This window comes from Protopterus annectens, chromosome 13.part0 (assembly GCF_019279795.1).
Source record: "Protopterus annectens isolate FY-2018-M chromosome 13.part0, PAN1.0, whole genome shotgun sequence".
Lineage (NCBI taxonomy): Eukaryota > Metazoa > Chordata > Ceratodontiformes > Protopteridae > Protopterus > Protopterus annectens.
The window spans coordinates 590,198,028-590,225,647 of record NC_056747.1 but is presented as its reverse complement, the minus strand read 5'-3'; the positions used below and the strand labels follow the sequence as shown (position 1 = coordinate 590,225,647).

General features: G+C 36.3%; 1 protein-coding gene across 1 annotated transcript in view; it reads right to left on the bottom strand.

Moving 5' to 3' along the window:
• PITPNM3 (PITPNM family member 3) overlaps positions 1 to 27,620 on the bottom strand; it is a 1,300,985-nt gene that overhangs the window by 19,264 nt on the left and 1,254,101 nt on the right. Inside the window, exons 17-19 of the mRNA XM_044054869.1 lie at positions 26,138 to 26,287; positions 7,184 to 7,367; positions 280 to 408 (exon numbers count right to left, since the gene is read on the bottom strand). Coding sequence (XP_043910804.1) covers positions 280 to 408; positions 7,184 to 7,367; positions 26,138 to 26,287 — 463 coding nt within the window. The remainder of the gene's footprint in view (positions 1 to 279; positions 409 to 7,183; positions 7,368 to 26,137; positions 26,288 to 27,620) is intronic.

The window sequence follows — 27,620 nt, the reverse complement described above, 5'->3', positions numbered from 1 at the left end:
TACAGAAATATAATATATAATATAAATACTGTATACTTCTATATGGATCTTGATTGCATTGTAAGTTAAAATTAATAAATTGTTTTATCACACCTAGTCATATACTGAAAATGAAAAAGTTGAGTCAGATGAATTTATTTGAAGAGATGATATACTATTGTACTATAAGTTAGTTCTGCTAGACATGTTTACGTTTTACAGGATACACCCCAGTAACTATAGAACATTGACTTTCCACTGTAAATGCTGGAATCAACCAAACACTGAACTTATGCTTACCTGACACTGGTTTTGGTATTTTTTGGATGGACGCCCTACAATGTAGATCTGAGATGGTGACAGTCCCAGTGTACTATAAACAGAGATATCCTTCATTGATCCATAGGCTGAGGAGATCTTTATATGACACTGCAAAAAATGTAACAATTATAAAATGTTGTCCTATAGGTAGCTCTAATGAGATGCGTATAAATCCATCAAATGCAATAAATGGACTTTAATATTGTACACTAATGTTCCTTAGAGCCCATTCATTTCTTACACAGCATGGCTCTCCTACTTGATACAGATGTAGCTGTGAAAGGCTAACTAGTATACACCTATATAAAGATAACAAAATAACCACACTGGTGCAGGTGTTAACATAGAGATAAACCAAAACAACAACAACAAAAAAACACAATAAGATGAAAGCATTGATTTCAAACAAACAGCTCATTTATTAGACAACTCAGTCAAGCACTTTTGACAAAGTGACACCAGAATCAAGTTACAACAACCATTAACTAAACTTAAATGAGGAATACAAGCCATTATGTGATCATTCTGAGACAATCAAAAAGGAAATATTTTCCATTCGTAATCAAATTTGCTTCTTTAAAGTACAAATTCAAAACAAAAATTAACATTTGTGTATGTTTATTCTTTAAAATACATTTAATATATTTCATTTAGATCAGGATGAACATTTGCCATTTGAGATCAGCTATTTCTAAATAAATGTAACACCCCCCTATAGAATTTTCTGTGAGCTGTTCTATTATACAAAATACATTTTTTAAAACATTACATGCAATAGAGTGCTTGTGTGCAGTATTGTTAGTGTCCTTTGTTTTTATTGCATATAGATGTCCTTTAATGCAATCAGAAAGTTTTCTTTCTGTCTTACCCATATAGAAAGAACAGAACACACAACAAGCAAAATGAACTAAAGAAGTAAATGAACAATTGAATCTATCATGTATAGGAACAGTCTTATATGCTCAAAATATATTACTGGTGTCACAAAATAAACCACACCATTTACACATGTCACGCTTAACTATTTCAGAAGATTTCCTTGGAAAACAACTTCTGACATTAGCACAAACATTTTTTCCACCAAATTCCAATTGAACCTTCTAATTCTGCCCTGTCTTACCAATAAAAGAGGCTGTGAACCAATCTCTCAACCAGCTCTGGATACCCAAGAATAACTTTCCAATTATCCTTAAAAATAGTCTTAATGGTAATACTGTAAGAGCCATAGTAAAACATTTGGTTTGTTACTCATGAAATTATCATCATATTCACTTAAATTATCTTTATACAAACTTGGATTCCATTTCCATAGAGTGGCTTAATGGTTAAGGTGTTTGCCTTACAAACACAAGGTGCAGAGTTTGAGTCTCACAAGGGATAATTGGCTAGGCTTAAAATGGCTCGCAAGGGCAGTTAGCTTAGTATGAACCTATTTAATCTTTTTACAGTCTTAGTTCATCCACAGTTTTATGACAAAGGTTTTACTATATTCTCTATCCGTAAAACTTTCAACTAACTCACTGAACTCTTTATCATAAACCTCATTATCAGAAATTAATCTAGATAAATAAATAGCTCGCCCTCTTATTACATTTTCTTTTACATGTAGAAGATGTGTATGAGTGCCATGTATGTAACTGTTCACAGCAATTGGCTATCTATATATATACTACAGGCAAATGTCCATATATTTATATCATACATAATATTAAGATAAAAAAATAATTTGCATCTGACTTGTAACAAATGTAAAATCCAGAAAAGCACAACTGTTTTGCACTTTTTCTTGTATATTTTTTTTGTTGTTTGTCACCTTCTATAATGAATAAAATATACCAATAAAATGCCAATAAATCTTAACTTTTGTGTGCCAAGAAGTAATGTAAAGAAAGTCTTTCAGTAATAGCATGAAAAGAAACATTACAAATGATATATATGTGTGTGTGTGTGTGTGTGTGTGTGTGTTTCTCTTATGCACTATGTAAATATCAAGCTACTAATGATGATCTCCAATACAGCCTCCAAAAATATAGAAAGAAAACTAAATTTATTATATTTATGTTTGCAATCTAGGTTGATTTGTTACATTCCAGACACATTTTTGTGGAACCCTTGGGAGAAAAACTCCAAAAAATCTATATCTGTTAACAAAAAAACATAAAATAATGTATGCAGCAATTTGCACATACAGAAGAAGTTAACCTCACTCCTACCATGATTGGCAAATCCCAGCTGACTAGATCCCACAGGTTAAAAGCTTGCTATGCTAACAACTGTCAGTGTCATTTCTATTATTGAGCAATGCTATTTAATTGTCTGCTTGCCAAATTAGATGTTGTGCGAGCACAGAAGAGATGAAACAGTTGGTATGAATACTTACATATGTTTTGATTTCTTCATATGCATATATTTATATATATTATTATTACTTTATTTATTTAACATTTGTTTACCAGGAAAGTCTGACTGGGACAGAGCCCATTTTCAACAGAGGCCTGGGGAGAAACGCTCAAGACATGTCTTTGGAATGTGGGAGAAAACTGGAGCACCTGGAGGAAACCCACGCAAATGCAGGGAGGACATGCAGACTCTGCACAGAAGGTACCCCAGCCACCGAGAATCAAATTGGAGAACCTCTTGGTGTGAGGTGACAATGCTAATGACCGCACCACTGCTCCAACCAATGATTTTATATATATATATATATATATATATATATATATATATATATATATATATATATATATATATATATATATATATGGGTCTGGCTGGCATAGTCGAAAAGTTGATTTAGTCAAACTGGGAGTCACTGACATTATTGGTAAATTCCTCTGTGCAAGTGGCATTTTTGTATGAGATCTGTGAACAGTGAGGTTAAGGACATTTGTCTTTTTACTCCCTGTTGTGTGATCTCTGTGTTGGTATGACACACACACACACACACACATACCACACACGCACACACGCGTGCACATACACACACACACACACACACACACACACACACACACACACACAATGTGCTATTGCATCACTGCACAATCTTTCTATGTTGACACATGAAAGTCCCACTATCAACAAGAAACATATATATAGTCACAGGGGGTATGAGGCATGCAGTGCCTAACAAACTGGATAATGGAGGGTTTGCCCACCTCTTCAGAAATACTTGTCTCTCATTTGCATACTTAGTTTGATGAGTCTATTTTATAATATTATGATTTTGATTTAGCAAAACAGACTTCAGGTAAAGTGCATTTTAGTAAATTGCTAAATTTACACATACACACAGATGTTCTAACTTGTGTTCCTGATATTGTATGTAAACTGTACATTACTGACACATACTTATTATGTGCTGATTTTACATGATTGTATCTTACTGATAGGTGATTACTTCATGTTGGTAACTATTTTGCAGCATGGGTTAGAGCATGAACTATTTTTTTTTTAATTTAAAGCTCTTTACAATCACTCCTTGGGATTCAGGCAAGATTACTGTGACTGGTAATCCTTTCCATCAGCAGCTTCCATGTCATGGTAACCCTTTTGAATTCATGGACAACCTTACTCCTGAGAATGGGAGAATTAGAGTTGAGGTCAATCCCCTGGCTGAGCTGTATGGTTATGAGAAAATCTGGGGAAATGCCTGTGACTCCCAATTTATACTGATGAGCTATTCAGAAAATTGCTTGGCTGCTTAAATTATGATGGATAGAGGAAAAAGTTAACATTGTCAAAAATGCAGATGTCACCTAATGGCTTCATGCTGCAGGTAAGTTCAGCAAAGATGTATGAATGGGAGTTGTATTAGTGTACATAAGTGTGCGGAAGTGTCCACTTATACCTGTGGCTGGGTTAGCTAGGGAACTGAAAGTGCTGTTGTGTTAGTTCATGTTGGACCATGCATGTGGCTGAATGGATTGTGTGTGTGTGTGTGTGCGTGCGCGCGTGTGTGTGTGTGTGTGTGTGTGTGTGTGTGTGTGTGTGTGTGTGTGTGTGTGTCTGAATGTATCTCTGTAAGCATATGTAGAGAGGGTGCCTTTGACATTGACGTGCATGGGCTGCCAGTGTAAATACTATAACCTTCACAGTTCTTACAGCACTACTGATTTAGAAATATGCCAATGTGCTGATAATGAGGCCTTCCTCACTGGAGCCAGAACTGTCTCTAAATGACATTTTCTCTTTTCATGTAAATTTACCTACCTGCAGTAGGCAATTTACATGAGCTGTAGGATTCTTAATGAATTTTAGGGACTGAAATGTCATTGCGTGCTTTTGCTTGGTGGTGCTTAGGTTCATAGGTGTTTACTAGGTTACCAACCACAAGGGTCTTTTTAAGCTTAGCCATGCATCCTAAATCTCTGACCAGTTCTGGTACCATTGGTAAGTGTAAGCAAGGGCTTGTGAAATGAAACATTTACAAGCAGGAGTCTAGGAGATTAATCATTTATAGGCTGCCTGTGTGCATTAGAGAAACAGGTGCCAAACCAGGAATGAATTTCCTGTTCCCCAACCAATTCTCTAAGTTACACTTGAACTGGGTTAGGGAGGAACTCTGCTTCACATGGATAGGGAACCTGTTCCAGAGAAGGGGAAGTCTTTGGGATACATGCCTGTCTCTCCAGCAGGTCCTATTTATATGACAGGCAAAGTTTAAGTATTTAGAATGGGTCATTCTAGTGCTGTTTGTTTTGCAGATATGCAGGAGGTCCATAAGAGTGGGATCTGACAAAGCCTTGTATGCCACGCATAGATTCCCTTCAACAGCCTGTAGGAGACAGAATACAGGGATAGAGCCTTGAGGTAGTCTGCATAGGACATGTTACTTACACCCCGTATTCTTTTAGTGAGGAACCTCTGTGGACATTCCAACTGCTTGACATGCCTGATTAGGTACATACCAAATAGGGCATTGTACTCAATGATAGGTCTGATGGATGCTGAATACATTGTAACAATGACTTCCTTGGACCTAGATGCCATACCTCTGTTTATAAGTTGCACAACATAGAGTGCTGTTGCTGCACAGGTCAAAACATATTAATTTATAACTTTAATATCTATGAAAATTCTTTGGATTCCTTTGCTTCCAGAATTTCCTGTGTTTGTTACACAGGTCAGTACATGAATTAAGTTAGTAGTTCAAACCTCTGTTCAGGTCTTCAAAAAATATATGTGTACATTTGCTTGTGGTGCTGTTATCATGATGAATCTTAATGACATAAGTCTGCTTTTCACAAGTGTGTAGCTATTCACCTTCCCATGACATATTACATAGCGGATGTACACAAATGGACATGAGGACAAAGTAATACCATGATTCATAAATCTTTTTGCTTACTAGGAGATATACATGATGCAGGGATAAAATGTTACATATCTGACTCTGCTGCCTTATGGACTCAGATTATAAATCTTGTTATGGTCTCAGCTAATAAAAATAATGATCTAGCAACATCAACCATTTTTCCAACTACAGTCTTACAGCTTTGATGATAGGTCAGTGCAAGTGGTGTAATGGATAAATGAAGAGGGAGGATGGTATGCCATGTTTTTTCTAATTCATCTAAGGACTCCATTAGCTGACTGAGTGACTGGTTAAACAAAGTAGTTAGAATAGGGATATACATGCCCTCCTCAGGCACATCCACAGTTGTGGTAATTTACAAAATATAAGAAAAAAAGATAGCTGTAAGATACAAGTGAATCAAAATATACTTCACAAAAATATTGTATAATAAAAATGAATACTGGAGGATGAAGAAAAATGCACTGGTACATTGACTAGAGCAGATGTAAATTAAAACTGAAGGGACAGTTATGGTAGAAAAGGACTGCAACAATCTGAACAGGTAAAGAAAAAGATAGGTCAAAAGACAGATAATATCAGTTGAAGTCAGGGGAAAAACAGGGTTGGAATGGGAAAAGAGAGAGAGATAGAAATGAAGGCAAGGAGAACAATTAATACAACAGACTGGTAACCATATGAAAAGTCCAGATCCACATAAGTGAGTCCCAAAATACAGACTGAAAGGCCAAAAAGACAGATGTATATATTAAGTCCAAGATGGACATTTCTTGGGATATTCCCATTTCTCTGAGGTAAGGTGATTTTGGAGTGGACATACATAAATCATAATAGTATATTAAATATATAAATTAATGGTACTAGGGTACTGTTTCAAGAAATTTATGGATAAGGTTGAGGATGACTCTTTAAATACCATAGAATCCCCAAATCAAAAACAATTAAAAGTGAAATCCTGAAGACTAAAAACATATAAACTGCAGTGCTGAAATATGAAATAAAAATTAAACTCGATATTTTTCAGGATGTTAGCACCAGCTTCTTCTTAATGAAATATACAAACTTCAAGATCTTAGCACTTCAGGTTAAGTTATATTCTGTTAACAGGCTTACAACAAAGCAATAATGTTTTTCTAATATTTTCAATTTCTGCATTGTAAATTCACAATTATTCTTTGTTCCCAGTATTGGTTTGAAACTGTATAGTAACTTTTTTTTTCATTTGAAAGGGCTGGAAAGACCTGGTCCAGAGATAAGCATACATCCTCTTAAATTAAGCAGAGCATATACCTTTGCTTCAGCAAGATGAAGGCTGACAAGAGTAGAATGAAGACGGCAATTCTGCATACATTTTGGTAGTCTTAAGAATAAAATAAAGTGTTGTGTAATGGCATTCAGAAAATGGGAAACTGAAATGGATGTTTAGAATTCCTGTTTCATAGTCCACGCTGTCTTCAAAAAAACAAGGACTTTCAACTTATGTTAAATGATGTAGTAAGTATTTGCTAATATAAACCATGTCCAGTGTGTTATAGTGTAACACCAGGCCAAATAGTTCCTGCTTACCTCTTGCATTAGGTTTCGTAAGAAGATTGTTTTCTGTCTCAGGGGGTCATGGACAAGACCATCAGAAAAAAAAATCATTCCATGTGGAAAGTTGTGCTGAGCAAGCCAGGAAACAACACGTTGCTTCTGCATATCTGGTCGACCGGTGATATAGATTATCAAGTAGCCAAGGTCCTGCCAGTGTCTGCAGAGATAGAAGAAAAGTCTAGAATGTTTAGTTCAGGTGGATTCTGTTAAGCTCTTACTAAACAGATGATGACCAAGTTACACCACTGTCGCATACAATGCCAACATTTGTGCTTATGTTCAGCAGTAGAGGGGAAATTAGGCAAAGAAAGTAGGAATACTGAAATGACCTTTTATTACAGTTCATTTATTCATTAATGCATTAAATATATTTAAAAAAGTATGCTGAAGTCTGCAGTACCATTAACTGCTTACCATTAGTTGCAACTAATCTGTCTTGGAAGCTTTCATAACTGTCAGCTTGCAGGTTGATGAAATACATTTAACATTCTCACTTAATTTAATTATTTTATTATCACTATTGCCACATGAAAATGGAGTTCCAAAATACTATGTAAACTGTTCTGTAGAGTAACGATCCTGGCACCAGACATGCTGGACTCCCTGTGACTTTGCAAAGCTTAAGAGAGAATCTAAAGTTAAATGGTGCAGAATTATGACATTTTGTATAGCTGCTTAATAGCACAACAGTGAGTAGACTCCATTTTTGAGGTTCACCATTTTTGAGGTTCACTAAATTTGATTTGAATGATAATATTGGGTATTTAGTTCTACATAAAACATATTAAGGATATTATTGTCAGTGGAAATTGTCTTATATGTACATTTGTCTTGTCAGAAAATGCAGGCACTTCTTAAAGAAAATCATGGAAGATGATTTCTTGCCATGCCAAGTATGTCATCTGATTTATTGTATACATGTATATATGCATGAATATATATATATATATGTATATATATATATATATATATGTATATATATGTATATATATATATATATATATATATATATATATGTATATATATATATATATATATATATATATAGTTAGTTGATCCTACGGTTGAATTCAATAATTTGCTTAATCTCTGATTATCAGTGACAGTATTACCTGTGTAGTTTATATAAAAAATGAGCAAGTTCTTTCTGGAGGATATCTGATTACTTTGTTACTGTCCTGTGGTAGCATCGTATTTCATGATCTTTGAAGTTTGATACAGCAAGCAGTAATACCAGACAATTTGGCGAGTATTGGTCAATACCAGACCACATAGAGGTGTTCTGCAATACCGGGCCAGATCACCTCTAGAAGTCCCAGTATTGCCAGAGACTGGCCCTGCCCATTCTCCAGAGCATTATTATATTTAGAAAATTAGCTATCTGTTGAGTTATAGGTACATTTTCTAGTTTAGTTCAGTATGCAGACAACTCAGCATTAATATGTGCAGCCTACAAGACATTACTCAAAAATCTTTCTCCTCTGCAGAAAACTGGCTCAGAGGATGAAACCTCCTCTTCAAAAACAAGAAAACTAAGTTAATGCTTTTTACCTCAAAAGTTGCCAAAATCAGAAGCAATTTTTTGCCATAAAGTCATCAAATAATACAGTCAATAAAACTGTAACTCACAGTAAACTTCTAGGCATTAAAATAGATGACAATCTCAAATATGACCAGCATATACTGCACCTCACTAAATATACATAGCAGAAACTAGGATCCCATTACAGGATCAATAGATTCATTACAGATACTGCATGAAAAACTCTAGTCACCAACTTCTTATTGCCAACTTTCTTATATGCCACTCCTATCCTAACAAACTTAAACAATACTCAAAGAAAGAAACTTGCCTCCTGCTACAATAAAATAGCTGAATTTGCCACCAATCTCCGTCATAGGACCCACCACTGTCATAGCTTAAAGCAATTAAACTAGCTTGAAGTACAGAACTACCTAACGTATTCACAACTAACTACAGCACACCAACTCATTTATCATCCAGAAAAATGCCCTGCACTACAAAACTTATTACTGCCCTACTATCCAGCAAGGGATCTCCATTCTATTAACAAATTCTTATTACTTACAAATAAGTCAAATAATGTTGGAAGAGACTTGCTCCACTCCCAAAACATTGCTGAACTCTGGAATAGTATCACACACAAATAAAACTCTCCAATAAACTTAGTAGTTTTAAACCACTGCTTAAACAACATCTTAACCAGTCCTGGTCCTGTACATACTCATCTCAAGGTTGAGACTTTGTGTTCACTGAATGATACTCTCCAAATACTCTACTTAAACAGAATATACTCAATCTTTCACTGAAATGACAAATTAATATTTATACATAACTGCTGCCTGTACAATCCACTAAGCTGCATGTGGGCTTTCTCTTAAGAAACTTCTACCTCTGCAAAAATCTTAGAATGTATAAATGTAACAACTATTTGTGTACAAATGCAAATAGAAACGTAACTACTCTGCGCTTCACTGGAACTTAGTATAATGCAATCTAAGCAAATGGAGCTTTTCTCCCTGGGACGCTGCTGAAAATTGGTATTACCCAGTCAGACTTTCCTGGTAAACAGAGACAAATAAATTACTGGAATGTTTATTTATTTATTTATTTATTTTAGATTTTTATCCTTTTTCCCCATTCCACATGTGCTTGTCAATCATCTAGCTAGTACTACTATACCTGTTCATTCTTCATCCCTTGGGAAGGAGATGTTTATGGCAAGGCCGTTGTGAAGGCAGACATGAGGAATATTTTCCATTTTTTAGCCTAACCCCTTCCCCTAACAGCTGGCATGAAAGCCTACTGTGCTTTAACCTACTGATGTGTGAGCTGCTGGCCATTGCCCATGAAGGCTGCTACATGGATACAGCTTGTCAAGCCAATTGTCAGTTCCCAAACCATTATGGTGCATGTTATGCGCATCTCTGTCTAACAGGTATAGCATTACAGGGAGACGGAATGCCTTTTATACCACAGGATGAGAGCTGATGCTGGGCAATCAGTCCTCCTCTCCCTGTCTAGTTCTTCTAGCATACAAGTCACTAACTGATAATGGATTGTGTGGTCCTCTATGACCGAATAACCTAGAGCTATATCTTTACACCATCGAGTCGCTAGCCATGGCATACAATCTGTATATTATCTTATCCAGTGGATGCTGTATATAACAGTAGATGCCCAAAGTGGTTGTTCTAGACAACTATTCCCCCTATAGGGCACCATTTAGAGGCTGTGCTGCTGCCCACACCATCATATGCTGTTCATACCGCTGACGGACTACATTAATAAACACGTCAGAAGGGACAGATCAACAAAGCTGATGTATGCAGACAAGGCAGGATTACAGGTAGACTCTGAGCAAGAACTTCAGAAAAGGACAGGGGAATGGAATACAAAACTGAAGACATATGGGATGAAACTGAGTACAAATAAGACAGCTGAAATGGCAGCAAATGGGGGAAGTCAGAAGAAGCTGAGAATTGAGACAGAAGGGAAAATAGTGGAACAGGTAAACAGCTTCAATTATCTGGGAGGGGTGGTTGAGAAGAAGGGAAGTCTGAATGAGGAGGTCAAGGCTGTAGCTAAATGACAGTGTCAGGTATAGTGTGTGACAGAAGAATACCAAAGAAGCTGAAAAGTAAGGTGTACAGAACAGTGGTGCAGCCAGCACTACTGTAAGGTGCAGAAACCCGGCTAGTAAAGGCAGAGCAGTTGAGTAAGATGGAGGTGATTGAGATTTAATGCCTGAGAGGTAGGATGCAGACTGTGGGGCAGATGAAGAAATGAAGACATCAGAGCAGAAGCCAAAGTAGCTCCAATTGTTGAAAAGGTCAGAGAACAGATTACAGTGGTTTGGGAACATGTGCAGAAAAGCAGAAGACAATCTGTTAAAGAAGATTTGGGATTAACAGAAAAAGGCAAGGGGAAAGGAGGGCATCCAACAAAGAGATGGACAAATTGTGTGAAAGACGACAAGTGGCAGTCAGGCATGACTGTCGAAGACGGTAGGAGAGTGGTACTGAATAGAAACAGATGGCAACAGTTGACACAACACCTTGACCCCATATAGAAAAGGGGACTGACGATGACGGGCCCTCTGTGCCATGTATATAGGTTACACTTTCCTATATTTTTGATACAAAGTAGTTTTTCACCTCTATGTTATATTTTAAGTTAATATAAAAGCTAGTAATAGAAGTGTTAAACAATGCTTTTTAAGTAATTTGGGACTGAAAGTGCAATGTTTTTTTTTTCTGGTTAAAAAAAAGATAAGAATATTCTTCTTATGAACTTTCTAAGTAGTTATATAGATTCATTATACTAGGAGAGGTGCAGTGTGTGATTTTTTCCAAGAAGGGTAGTGGCAAAGCTGTTTCTTTCATTTGTTTACTTGTAGCTAAAAAAAGGGTTTATATGAAGTAAGGCAGCTATGGAAGGAATAATTTCCTTTCTCTCTTTCTAGCATGATAACTATGTAAGATATTGTTTCTTCCTTCATTTTAGGCAGATATGTTCCCCCCTGCTTACAACACATAAGTAGGAGCCTGTATCAAGCCCAGCATCAATACTGTTTTAACTTATTTCCTGCACAAGGACTTACAACAAATGGCTTCATACAGTTAATCAAACTGTAATGTGTTAAATCTGTAAGCAGTGGATAGCTGATGCAACAGAAATTTCCGTCTGCATTATACAAACCTCTTAATGTGTATACAATCAATATAAAAAACAATATGTAAAACAGAATAGTTTCTGCTTAAGATATAAGAACAGCATAGCTACTGAAGTCTTCGAAACTTCAAAAGTAAGCAAGTTAATTGGATAAATTCATTTACAGTTTAAGCACCAAGAATTAATTTTTTTTCTCAGAAAGTATACTTATGGATTAACATTCAGCTGTTAAATCCTAAATGTATATTGCTGTATTCCTGACCATGCTTATTATGAGGAGTGCAGAAAACTGTCAAGATTGTTTAATGTATAGGTAGTGCACCTTTAGTCTCTGGTTAAGCAGTGCTCTCCACTCAGTACCTTGGGAGATTTAACTTCATTAAATCATTATTCTTATAAGACTTGTAACAGTAATATAGCTATACAATTTTTCTACACTAAGAATAAATTAATGACTTTTACGTATTTATTATATTGCATATAATGCCACAGATTTTGCCATCATTTCTTTGTTTTCACAATAAACACAGAACTGGTCATCACGTTCATTAGTATAGGGAGGCAGGAGGTCTGCAATATATATTCTGTACCAGGGCTCTGTAGTTTTCACTGTGGGGTGAACATTGCATGGACTGACATAGTGTTTCTTCTGTATGACGTTCCTGTGGACCTCCTGGCAAACTACTACAGACAGAAGTGACTTCTTCTCCTGAAGAAGTGGTGAAGGTGCTGTACTTATATGCCATATCCATGTGAAACAAACTAGTTATTACATGTCACCAGTTGCATTGTTGCCATAAAAGAAACCTGACTGGATGATAATTGTGGTCATATACATGTACGTTTATTGCTGCCTGGTTTCCCTGCTGTGTGGCAATATATATTACTGAATTCATGCTGGGAGGTTGCAGTATTCTATTACCTAACTAGTGCACTGAGGATTGTTAAAACTATGTACAAAGGAACATAGTATCAGCAACTTTTATTGTAGTAATCTGAATATTTTTATTACTGTAAACTGCTGTGATGTTTAGAGCTTTTCTCCTTGGGTCTCCACTGAAAATGGGCCCCTAAACCCAGTTGGACCAACCTGGTTAACAAATGTCAAATAAAATAATAAATAAATAAATAATACTAGGTAAGTGACCATGGAACCATTACAGGCTTAGTCTTTAAGAAGACACACTTAAAAGTTCTTGCCACCCTTTTGAAGAGCTTCATAATGCTCACCTTCCCAAATGAGCATGGCTGTACATGATAATCCAGGTGCAAATTTGTATCTACCTGTGCAGTCATCAAGATTAGCCTTAAAGGTAGACAATGCAGCACTTTGGTCGTCCTGTTCCGTAGGCTGGGAATACTTTGAGTTAGGAACCTATCCTTCCATTGATTATTGTTTATTTGTTGGTGTAGATTGAGGTGTGTGTTTGTAGAATCACTGGTTTTGCAAAGAAATAGGAGATTAATTATGACTGGGTCTTTCATGGGTGAAAAAGTGAGACAGGTCACCATTAATATTTCTTACCTTTTTTCAGTCAAATAATCCCCTTTATGAACTAGATTTTTCATATCTCTTAACTATGTAAAAATGTATGTAAATCTATTTAAATGTATCTATGTAAAGTGGCAGGTTCTCAATAATTTTCCATTTTTCTGAGGAAATACTGGTAAATCCAAAATTTGGACTAAGTATTAGAAAACCATGGCATTTTTATAGAATTTAGCATTCTGGGGCAGAGAACTCATTCACTCAATCTATATTTTTCTCATATGCATTATATATAATATTGTCAGCTTGGTTTACTAAATGTTCTGTACCTAGAAACTTTTTTTTATTTTTGGATAATATATACATAGTAGAATATTACAATAAAGTAAAGGTAATGGTGAGAAATTAAACTTAAAAATCATAGGAATAATTCATAGCTGAAAATGTAATTTGAGAGCCCTAAATCAGTGTCCCTGAGTATGGGACTATAAATATGCAAATAGACTGGCACAATTTACACCATTTATTTGCAAATGTTCTATTACAATATCATACAGCCCTTCTTCCTCTGGCCTAAAGTAATCCTAAATATACCACTGTTAAGTAGTTTTTAGTATGCCATAGTTTCAGCTTACTGAAAATGTATATGCTATGCCATATTGGCCTGTCTTGACATATACTGAATTGTGTGTACTTGTGTAAAGTGAGATCTGCAAAAAAACATGGCCTGTTAAACTCTGCATTGAATATTGTGAGGATAATCATATTTCTGACTTTTTAATCTGGTTTACATACCCAAGTATACTTTGATGTGCTTCAGATCCATGTTTCAAAGTCTTATAATGTTTTATGTTAGTTTTCTTTGTGAAATTTAAAAATCTTAACACTTATTAGATTTTTCAAAATATATACTTCGCAAAGCATATTTCACATAAAGAGAGATATAATTTCCTTTAAGAAATGTAATTTTACTAATACAATTTGAAAATATTCCTCATCTTAGTAATAGAAACAACTTGTTTGTGCAACAAGAAATTTAAATACTATATTATATTTTAGGGTATTAATACACATCAGACAATATGTTCTAAAACATGGTGCAACCTTTAAATACTAGCAAGTAGACACAGTATTACAAAGGCATGCCAAGTCATCTCATATTACACATATATTATACATAGATAAAAGATATTTCAGTACTTCCTTATTATAGTGGCCCCAGCGATCATGTCTGTGGTTGCCTGCATACCTTCATCTAACTGAAAACAGCTCTATTCATCAGTTTTGCATGTTCTGCTAGAAAGAGCTTCTAAATGTCTTGCTTTTGTTAAAACCTCTACTTTAAAAGTCAAGTGTAATAGCACAAAACAGAATGCAGCTTTCAGAGCCCCCTCTATTAGTACTTCTTTATTATATCAGCCCCAGAGATAGCATCTGTGGTTGTCACAATAAGGAATTGAAACAAATACAAGTATGACATATCGATGGTGTTACTAGCTTCCGCACGACATCTAAATGCAAACACAATCTGGAATAGAAAAAGAACCCTTTAAAAAACATAAGGTTCTCGTTTTCAGTTAACCTTAAGTTAGGTGTTCATCCTGTTTCTGCTGCACCTAGAGGCTGCTCAATAACGTGTTTTGCTCTCCGTTTGTAGCCAGGGACAGGGCAACAATTTCCACTAACCAAATGTAGGGGTAAGTATATCGATGGATGCGCCCTACCAAAAAAGCCACGCTTAAGTGTTTTGATGTTCGCTCTACTTCTGTTTTAAGGCTGCTATAATAAGGAAGTACTGATATTTACCAGATTTGTGTATATTTATTTACAATAACCATGAATTTCTGTGCGTCTATTTTAGGCAAGATTTAATGAAAGATGTCTTTGGGTTGAGGAAGCTGTTACTGAGTATAAAGATGAATTCAGAAATGTGTTTTCATTCTATGCTACCCCATAACTCACTTTCATCACCAACACAACTTATATGCACACACGTCTTCACATATAGCTAAAGCAGGGGGTGTCACAATCCAGCCAACCAAAGCATTTTATTTGGCCCTTGGCATGTCTCACAACAAACCGATATGAATGTCCAGATGCATGATGGAGATGGCAATGTGGCCCCAAACTTTGACAAGTATGGTTAAGTGACTCCTGAGCCAAAAAAAAAAAGCCGGGCACCCCGCCTCTAACCTAAAGTCAAGCACTCTGCACTGGACAACAGTCCAACTTGCATTTTTCGTTATTCATTCTTATACTTGATTTATAATAATGGCCTGAGGTGGGTCATTGTAATCATAAATTTATTAACTTTGCCATCCTAGGACAATTTAATGGAATACCACTGACCATACACAAGAGAAGTGTGTCTAGCCCCCCCCCCCCCATGCCAGCAACTCAGTCTTCTCATTATAATATAATGACACCATATCAGAACTCATTCGCTTTGGGTATCATATAGTCTAATCATTACAAATAATCTGAATACGACAATCTGAACAAATAATCCTTATCCTTACCTCCTGTATCATATTCACTTGTCTGAACACAAAAATGTATGCCTACGATCTAAAATATTTTACTAAAGGCATGCTGCTATGCCATTAGCCATTTTTGTACCTTAACAGAACTTACAAAAAGATATAAGTTAATCACTGACTCTGTGGGGAGAGAAGACTTACATGAGGTATCACAAAGTTCCATTTAGTTCTCATTAGACAGTCAGTTGCTAACATTATAAAAAATATAGCAGCAGATTCTGCTGGAATCTATTCATCTGAAATACATTGAAATGCTGATTTGGACAATTTCCATATCTACAGAAAAGGAGTAAAGGTTAAAGGCTAAACTCCATTTAACAGTTGTCAGATCCATGCCTCTCAACCACTTAGAACAAGAAATCTGAACAATGCCATAAATAAAGGTGGGACAAAGGCCCCAAAATAGCGCACAATTTTTAAATATTGCCTTTACAAACATAAAAAACAATAAAATAACAGGTTTTGCATTATCATGAATTTTAAGGATATGAAGTCTGAAAGTCAAATGTCTGATATTATTTTCTGACTTGAATCTTTACCGATTTACCAATAATCTACAATTTTATGACAAATGACCCCAAATATGAGGCAAAAATCTGGACATTCTGCGAAAAACTGTACAGTTGAGAGGTATCTAATTGACTTGATAATGTACTACAACAGAGTGACCCTTGACAACAGTAGAAACAGTACAATACTATTAAAGGTCATATTGGATATATAACAGATGAATGCCATTGTATAACCTGACCATTTCACTTACACCAGCTCCTTGTATCAGGTACATCCTAGGGTAAGAGTCACAGCTGCATTTTTAAATTATACTAGAGAAATTCTACAAAGGCTGCGTCAGCAGGAGGCTTAACACCTTAACATTTTCTATCTAAATTCACCTTCATGTAAACATTTGGTTGCAGATTTGTGAAATTGTTTACTGACATTTTACAGTTTGTGCCATTCCATCCAAAAGACACTGCTGCAGGGTATGCCATTTGAACTTAAAAGTTTTTAAATCTGTGGGATCATTTTGCAGGTTCCATTTTAAATTTATTTATTAGTATTTGCTTCAATTTTCTGTTTACAGCTATTCCAACAAACAATTCCAATTTTCTTGACTGCTAGCCATACCTTAAAAATGTCTATTACACTTAGCAACATTACAAAAACTGCTCAAGGATAAGCTATTCAAAATGGGATATGGGGGGGGGGGGCGATTGATATGTGAATTCAATCAACTGCATCATAGCTTATCCAGAAGCCAGACCTGCTATCTGCTTAACAAGGTCCTGTACAGGTTGGCAGAGATTATACTGGTTGTATTCTTCATGCAGAACTCTTATTACTGTATTACATTATTCCTTCTAGATCTCCCATCTAGTGATAAAGTTGCTGTTTTAAATTAATCTAATGTTGTACTTAAGACAGTTACGTTTAGACATATGATGGTATAACCACCTTCTAGTGAGGAAGTCTCTGTTCCTACTCTTTTATGCAAATGTCTGTGCCCAATCTTGTTTCTTTAACTTTTTTATACATTGAAGTTTACAATTCATTGACAAAGAAGGGTTAGTTCTCTTTTTAAGGCAGGATCGATTCGGCCTGATAGTTCTTGTGCTGAAGATGCACAGTCATTTTGTGGTGTAGAAGAAGGTTGCACCTCTGGGTTACAGAAACTATCATAGTTAAGAATTATTCTACATTCTCCCTCCGTATGTACACTGATTAAACGACCATCTTGGAAATGGTGAACTGATAATTGTGCTTTAAATAATCTATTACGGGGAGAAAAGTAGGAGAGGTTTAAGATTCACCCATTTTACTTTTTCATGGTCATGCTTTTTTTTTGGCATGGTACAATTAATCTTGATGTAATAGTTACTGATGTTAATTGTTGGTTTTAATTTTAAGTCTCTTGCAAATTGCACCAAATATTTTACTGTAACTTAAACCCAACATTTAAAAGTAGGATGTTATCTAAATTCAGCAAAACAGTCATCTTAATTAACTTAGACCCCCAGCATGTTTGCACCCAATTTAAGACTACCTCAGAGATGCTTAACTCTATTTAAAATTATATAAAACTATTTCCAAAGTGTTAGTGGCTGTTTCACAGATACATTTTAGCAATTTACTTCTTTTAGCATTCACTGTCAGGCAGGATTACACGGAATCTCAGTATGCAGAGCAGTATGGATCCCAGCAGATCACACTGCCACCATATTGCTGACACCCATAACATTTAAAATATTAATTAAAAAAATGGTATGGTTTTAAGGTGACACAAGGAAAGGGATACTGACATTTGATGGTGCAGTGTTCTAGTCAACACAAAAAGCAAATCACCTATTAGGAGGTGAAAAGTAGCTGTATAATATAATTTGATTTTGTGCTTCTAAGTGAGATACATGTGATTTTACTTGTGAAATACCTGATAAAGCAATATAGTAAATGAGATTTGATATATGTTCAAGTATTGTCTGGCAAATTAAATTAATTGTAAAAGGAGCTGGATGCATGAGTACTTTTAACTATTTTTCCACATAAAATAAATTATTAGAGTGAATTTATTATTGCATATAGTAGGTAAAGTGTATAACTGAAGAAGTTGCTGCAAACATTATATTAACATTCTGCTGATGAACAATAGCTGTGTGGTAAATTAAAAAAACACAAGATGATGATGCTGTAAATATGCTATGGTTTATGTCAAGTGTAATCTTGTGATTTGTGTGTTAAAGGGAGCTGATTGTATTAGTACTTGTAACTGCACCCTTGCCTGAAACAAAATATTACCTAGTGTTAACGTAAAATACTACGGAGTGCTAGGTTAGGTGCCAGAAAGGGGATGTTAACATTAAATATTACAGAGTGCTACTCAACACACAAACAAAGGGGTTTAATTTGAGTTGTAGAGCTTAAACAAAAACAAAATTTCCAAAGAGAACCACAAGGCATTCTATAACTATGTCAAGAATCTAAATGGCAATGCTCAGATCTGCTCTGAGCTACAACAGAATGGCATTAAATATACTGATCCCAAGGATATTGCCAATATCCTGGCAGATCGAATCAGTGCCAACTTCACCCCCCTCTCACCCCCTAAATGGCCCATCTCAATACCGGAAGATTGCCAAATTCCAGTAATAACGGCCACACAGGTAAAAAATGCACTTTCCATAGTTAAGAATACAGCATCCATGGGACCAGATGACATCCCGGGCTGTGTACTACATAAACGACAAAATGAACTGGCACCTCTACTAAGTGTCATGTTTAATCATACCCTCACCTCAGGCTTTGTTCCCACTGAGTGGCACACAGCTACAGTTATTCCACTCCACAAGGAGGGATCCACCTTGGATCCCGGGAACTACTGCCCCATCAGTCTGACTAGCCTGATCTGCAAGGCCATGGAACATATTATCATGGAACTTATAAACAAAGATATTGGCAACCTTCAAACACTGGACCCCACCCAGTTTGGGTTCGTGAAGGGCCAATCTTGTCTCCTGAACCTGACTGACTTCTTCGAATCAGTCTCCAGAGCCGTGGATGAGGGTAAGGCAGTCCACACAGCCTATCTGGACCTCGCCAAGGCCTTTGACACCATCCCCCACTCTGGAATCATAGATAAACTTACTAAGCTGGGCATTAATCCCTATGTCACTCGATGTGTTGCCAACTGGCTTACTGACAAAACCCACACTGTAAAAGTAGCGGACTCCAAATCCAGCTCCAGATAAGTGACAAATGGAGTACCTCAGGGTTCAGTCCCGGGACTGCTCTTGTTTGGCATCTACTTCTCTGAAGTACAGGTCAACACTAAGGGACTCTGGCTAACAAAGTTCGTAGATGACCGCAAACTGGGAGACATTATTGAATCCCCAAATGATGTGGATACTCTACAAAAGGGCCTTACAGAAACAGATGCTTGGTGCCAGAGCCATGGGCTCAAGCTCAATGCCAAGAAATGTATAGTTATCCCCTTTGGGAAAAAACATGTACCTGTGAATTACCACATAGGTGGCAGTACACTAAACACCGAAAGTATGATAAAAGACTTAGGGAAACAGGTGGACAGTGGTCTCACCTTCAATAACCACATCACCACAACAGTCAGGAAATCCTTCTATGTGGGAAACCTCATCACTAAGGGCTTTTCATCCAGAAAAAAGGAGGTCATTGTCCCACTGTACTCACCCCTCATTAGACCCATTATAGAATACAACACCAAATTTGGTATGTACCTCTCAGGACATCTGCAACAAGTGGAAAGGCCACAGAAATACCTCACTAAAAGAATCACAGGCCTAAAGCAGATGCCCTATGCTGACCGCCTTAAAAAACTCCAGCTATACTCTGTCGCATATCGTCTACTCAGAGGAGATCTCTGCTTAACTTACAAGGCCATGTCAAACCCAGAGCTGTTGGACATGCTACACTTAAAGAAATCCCAATCCCTCAGAGCCACTCGCTTCGGGGATCTAAGCCTCGTCATCACAATAAACAAAACACACTGGAGGGACAGGCTCCTGACCCAGAGACTCCCCAGACTCTGGAATAGAGTGCCCGTACATGTCAAGCAGATCGCCTCCTTGGCCCTCTTCAAAAGGAACCTTGATGATTGGATGGGAGAAAGGAAAGTCACCCCAGGGATCACGTCAGTCACCTGTTAGACAGGGGTGCAGGGAAGTAAATAGTGTGGGAAGAAATATCCAGGGAATTGTTATGGCTAGGCTTGTATAGGCCCTAGGGCCGATAGCCTAGTACCAACCTATGAACCTATTAAATATCTTTGCAATGTGCTTTAAATATCCACATTTTAGGGTACTATATATTCTTTGATTGATACCAGGGGGTATTTTCATCTGTTATAGTAATGGTAAAGGGTGTAGTTAGTCTACTTTGATTTGTCAAAAGCTGTATGGTAAATTAAATAGCTGGTGAAGGGGGATGGCTGAGTCAGTGCTTTTAGTTGTGCTCACACCTCTCAACCATACCGAATTAGTCAGTATTTCCTGTTTCTGAGGGCAAGATAATGGGGTGCCACGAATTCACGAGTGGCCCCTTCAAATCCCGATTTTTTTAAATTATTTTTTATTGCTGTTGATATCATTGCGCATTGCAGTATATCCTGCAAACATTATTGTGCAGGGGGCATGTGCGATGACATCAGTGTCAGTAGGTAGTGCTTAACTACCTGTTTGAGACATGGGGAGTTAAAAAAAGTTAATATAAACCCTATTATCCATTGCAGCACAGCACAAATTAAAATAATAAAATATATCGGTCAGCCAATAAATTCCACAGCAAAACCTTTTTAAAGAGCTAAGCGCATTTATTCCAAACTTTCTGTATGGAACTTCTTCAGTACAGAGTTTGGAATGAAAGTGCTTTTTTGCTGCGGAATTTATTAGCTGACCGATATTTTATTATTTTAATTCATGTTATACTGAGTCTGCAACAGGTAATAGTCTTTTTATTAGTTTATTTTTGTGTCTGGTTCTTGGTTCATTCATTTTGTTAAAAAAAAAAAGTTAGCTTGTTATTCAGGTTGCAGCCCACTCACAGCTTGCAGTAGATGCCAGTGCCAACTGACCAAAGAGGATGCCGTGTCATTGCAAAATACACAGCAAACTGTTTATGTATAAGGAAAACCAACAGACTGAGTCTTGAGTAATATATATATATATATATATATATATATATATATTTTTTTACAAATTGAATAAAAGTTTGCAGCACAGTCAAGTCGACAGGTCTTCCAACTGTAATGTTGTTGATCACAATTGAGATCCATGTAACAGAAGACACGTAGCTGTAAGTATGTTCATCTTTACATTTTATTGGAAGAATGAGTGAACAAAAACTGGGTATGGATTAATTACCGGAAGTTGGGGTAGTTGGTTTCTACAAAGGCGCGAACATGAACTGAAGTAGTTAAAGGGTCAGTCGGTAATACATTTTGGTGTTTTTTTTTTTTTTGCTTTTATATAGACAGACATACACTTAACTGCACTGTTGATTACTGGCATTCTAAAACTGAAGGACAAACAAGTTTTGTATGTCAAAGTTCTGCACATGTGCCTGCTTTTGGGTGCACTACTACCAATAACCTGGTGAGCAACAATAGATTTATTATTTATTAGGTTTTGTCTGTGTTTTTTTGCCAAGTATTCCCATGGAAGGCAGTGGTCTGTTGTTTCGAGCCTGTTGTATCTTATTTATTTATTTTTTTTTTAATTATTATTCCTGATTTCTGTTTGGAATTAACTAGTGATGTCAGTAAAGCAAGGTGTGCTGGCCTGGTATCCGAAGGCAGTTGCTAACACGAGTGAGCTGTGAGCGGCAAGTGTCTTCTGTGCATAGTCCTCCTGAAAGATCAGGCTGGGCATAGATGGATGGGAAGCGTTAAGTGCTGCGACATGTTTTATTTAGTGTATCTTTAGGGAGAAAACATGTATGTATGTGCATATATATGAAAGAAGAAATGATGTGTTATACTAGCTAAACAAAAAATTCTAATGGCGAAGCAAAACGATATTTAGACTTAAGTGAAAGGTGTCGCTAACAACCAACAGTAATGAGGAGGGTTTTTGAACAGATAATCTTCGGCTTGGTGGCTAAATTATTAGTGACATAAATGCATTGCATTTTATTAGCAGTGTGCACTGGTTTTATGCTGTAAAGTTTTTTTGTGGACTTTTTTTAAATTGAGAACCTCGGTTTAATTCTGCATTTCTGTACACCATTGACTGAGCTGTGCAAATCCCACAAGTAAAGGCTGGTAGGAGCTTGGAGGGCATACTGCTCTGTGTGGTTTTACTGGTAAATTTTGCTATGAGCCCAAGCACCTCATGTCTTGCCTTTTATCATTGCTGTGGATTGGGAAATGCTTGATTCTGACAATTCTTCCAGCCTGCAGCAGCTTCTGCATGCTTGGGTGACAGTGGGCAGTTACAGTCATCATTTCCAACTGGCTAAGTAAATAATGAAAAGCTCCCCTCTAAGTGTTCAGAGCTTCGTTTGATTTAGCTTGCCTTGAGTTCCTGATCTGCCATATGACCTGGGCAAGACGAATGTGCTTATGCTGTTGTTTTCAAAGTTTCAGTTTTATGTATTTTTTGGCTTTTATTTGAATGAAATGTCACCGCAAGAGTGTTACCTAGGTTTGGCCTGTGTAGTTCTGTTTCTTGTTGTACAATTTTAAGTAAACAAGTAATCTTGTGTGTGTCCATATGTGCATGCTTATGTTAATTTATAGATTATTATACTTGTTTGTTTATGATAAATTAAATTAAGTCAGAAAAAATAGTATACCACTATCAGCCAGAGTATACACGTTCTACAAATAATATAATTTATATCCCTGGATCATTGAGTATTGCAACATGTAGAAGAACAGTTATAATTTTAAAGCAGACAAAGCATAAACAGTGTGGTATAGCTATCTGACACTAGGCTTTCTAAAAAAGAAGCAGGCAGTGCATTTAACAGCAGTGTCAGATGCTAGCCATGTCTGTTAATTTCTGTATAACCACATCATTCCCTCTTGCAATATTACTAGCTTATTTTTTAATGCAACATAGGCAATTTATTCATCAAGAACAACAGGCACTTTATTTGTAGATGAAACAATGAAATATAAAGTTGTTTGCTAGCAGCTACCTCTTCATTAGTTATAGATCTCTTTAATGTGGAATTATTTAGACGACTTTTACAGAGATTGTGCACATTTACTGATATTGGTGGATTGTAGAATTATGAGTAGACTTTTATGATGAAAATGCTCTGAACTGGGCAGTTTTGTCATTATTAGTTCATACATTTTGTTTCATTGCTTACTTGAAAAATGTTCATCATAATAAATTTAAAATGCGCAATAGCAAGTGTGATGTATTGTACAAGGAATATAATTTAATACAGTCAGAAAGGTGTATCAAAAAACATGTATGTTTTGTGTGCAAGGGCCTATGATTTGAAAACAGCACAAAGGTAATTATCAGATGCATTTTCTTTGAATATGGGTTTCAATGCTGTTTCAATGACTGAGTTTCAAGGGCAAAGAAATTTTAATTCTAAGTTTATTTTCACTGTGAGACTGTATTGCAGATGTATATTAGTGTTTGTGCTATAAAATGTAAAAATAAAAGTTTTAAATGAAATCCAAATAATCATTGTAGAAGTAAAGCAGTATGCACATTAGTATTTATAGTAAATGGGGCGAAATAGCCAAGTAATGGGACATTGGAATGCTGTGCATGGGGGGGCCCCATTTGACCATGATTTTGCGAAGGGGGGAAGGGCAGCAAACTCAAAGACAGACCAGGGTGACACAAACTCTAGCTATGTCACTGATCAGTAGGCCATAGAGAATGACTTTTAGAGGTCCTACTAGCAAACTATAATATTCTTTTGCTAAGATTAGAATATTGCCTACCATTAAATGCCATACTTTTATCTCAAAACCTACATACTGCAAGCCACCAAAAACAAAATCCTAACATTCATTAACTTCTCCCTTCTCAGTGAACATCATTGCTACACATTTCAACAAAAAAAAAATGGTTACCATTTACTACAGGGTCTGGGCCTGGGGCCATATTTTAGTTGTCTGTTCTTGAGTTTGTGTTTGAAAGTTGGTATCCCACAATTCCATTGGAGTGGGTGGGGTTACATAATTATGCATGTAAATTGTATGTTAATCAGCATACAGATTTGTACCTATTTTTCATGGGCCTTTGTTCAGATTTTTGATGTTTCCAGGTTGAGAGGTATGGTTGTGCTGCTGCTGCTGCCTAAGGCAAAATACTACAGAGTACTGGGTTAAAGGGCAGTGGGTTAAGCGTGCACTTGGGAGTGAGTGGAGGCTGACATTGAGCATAATAGGGTAGTGTTCAACACAAAAAGCAAAGGATTTAAGGGGAGATGAGCAGTTATAGATATCTTCATACTTGCTTTGATTTTGCACTTTTAAGTTAGGTGCTTTACTTTACATCAAACACTACATAATTTCATACAATACAGAACTAAAAAGATGTATAAAACGTGGGGTTTGATGTATTTCAAGTGCCATGTGGTGAATAGAATACCTTGTAAAAATATCTGGTTTTATCAACACATTTAATTGTTTAACTTTACAATATTTCCAAGAAAAAATTATGGGGCAAGATCTCTGTCTCTCTCTTTATTAAAGCAACATGAAGACATTAAAACAGAGAAAAAGAGAGGGAGAATTCTATCTTCCCATACTCCCTATTAAGTGTTAAATCTGTATGAGTTGATACCTCATTCCTGATTTTCCTGTTTCCTTCACTGTGCTGCTCAAGAATGTTCACTGCTGAAAGAGTGGCGAGAAAACAAAGTTTTACTACCAAAGCTTCAAGTCGTGCCAATAAGCTAGATCAGAGTGTTACCATCGTTCAAAACTAAACATAAATATATCATAATTCAAGGACGTTTCTTAGCGACAGAGCATATGAGAGTTTCCTAAACTAAGCAGCACAAACGCAGGTTAATTTTCAAAACCTCTAAGATCGAAGGTACCTTAAAATTGTGTGCTGCAGTTGATGTGCTATGCAGAATGCAACTATCTGAGATATTAACAACTACACTGTGTTCAGGATTTCACTCATTGTTTTATCATGCTTGTGTTGATTGCAAAGTTCATGTCCTTGGAGATTATGCACTTAATATCTGTTACAACCATTTTAAATGGCATATATTCAGATTGTAAGACTTGAGAACTCATTAGACTACAGTAAAAAATGCAGTAAGCATTGGTGTGGGGAACAAAACCGATTATTTACATTACCTGAAGATTAAAACAAAGCAGCAGTTGTTTGCGGGCATCATAACCCAATAATTAATACTTAAGTTAGGTGGTATTAATTAAGCATGCTGACAATAATATAATTTTTGGTCTCAGGATGTCCTGACGTGGCATCCTCCCAGTTTGCCTGCTGTGCCTTACTCTGATTAAATCTTCACAGCATTAGTCATCTAAATCATTTAAAAATCTTTTGTTCACCTGACTCATAGTTTCTTGTCAAACAATGACCTGCAGTATGCATATATAATTTTGCATGCATTTTTCAGAAATCAAATATACTGATCCATATACACCCAAACACATACAAAAACACATGTACACAAAATAAAAATAAAAATACTTGTGGAAAACAGTAGTAAATAACTCATACCTGACAACATCCACTGCTCCAGCTCTGACCTTAGGGTCACTCCCCATAATTGAAACACTTGCAGCAAATGATCCGTCAATACTAAATACCACGCACTCCATCCCCTTCGGCAGTACTGTTAGGTAACTTTCTGCACTTGTTTGGTCCCCCCTGTTAATTTAAAAATGAAACAAGATACTTCAGAGATCTTAGATGAAAACAGAACTGCAACTCAGGCTTACAGAAACTAAAATTACTGCTTGTAAAGGTTTGATTTTGTGTCCACTGGGAGATGTTTTTAGCATCAGTGAGTACAGAATAGATGATTTTTAGAGCAGGGTTACTAAACTGGTCATCACTCCAATTACTAGAAACATCTGTCATGTCTACTGTTAGGAAAATAAGGCATACCAGCACATTAACATTTGACCTCAAATGACTGACAGCAATTTTAGCAATAAATGAAATGCAGGCTGGTTAAAGCTCCAATGTAAGTATTTATTTTACCCTTATTTTCAGATTTATATTTAGAAAGTCTCTAAAGATAGATGAAAAAAACACAAATTAATGGCAGGAGTCACACCATGTAGTGGTCATTGCAAATATTTCTGCCTGCTCATAAATCTGTTTTAAATAGCAAATTGTTGAAAGACTCCCAGCATTCTGTATTTTGTTTATCTATTGATTTAAATAAAAACGCAAAGTGATGAGTTGTGAGGTAAATAAATCTGAGGAGAAGTAAGCTTATTTGGAATCATGTCTACATTTCATTATGCTGATCTTTATGAGTAGTTATTGCTTCAGGGAGTATTTGATAGAAAAGCTGCTATACAGATCTTCTGTAAAACTATCAAATACCAGCTTGAAAGTTTTGCTTAGTAGCAAAATGTTCCTAGTTTGTGTGCGTGACCACGGATGCCCGATATTGCAGAGTTATTTCTGCACAGCGGAAAATCACACAATAACGAACACAACTCATGTTGAAGACAGACAGACAAATACATACACACTGACCCACAGATGACATTTGCATGTGTGTGTGTGTGTGTGTATATATGCGTGTGATCTGCATAGTTTTTAATGCAGATGCCCATATTTATATTTAACATCTGGATGCACATGTTGATATTGTGCATATCCTACAACAAAACCCTATCCTTTACATTACAATCCGTGCACAGCAGCTACTGCCCATGCTAATGTTTAACATCTGGATGCACATGTTGATATTGTGCGTATCCTACAACAAAACCCTAGCCTTTATATTACGATCTGTGCACAGCAGCTACTGCCCATGTTTATGTTTAACATCTTGATGCACATGTTGATATTGTGCATATCCTACAACAAAACCCTATCCCTTACATTATGAACTGTGCACGTTTATGTTTAACATCTGGATGCACATGTTGATATTGTGCATATCCTACAGCAAAACCCTATCCTTACATTATGATCTGTGCACAGCAGCTACTGCCCACGTTTATGTTTAACATCTGGATGC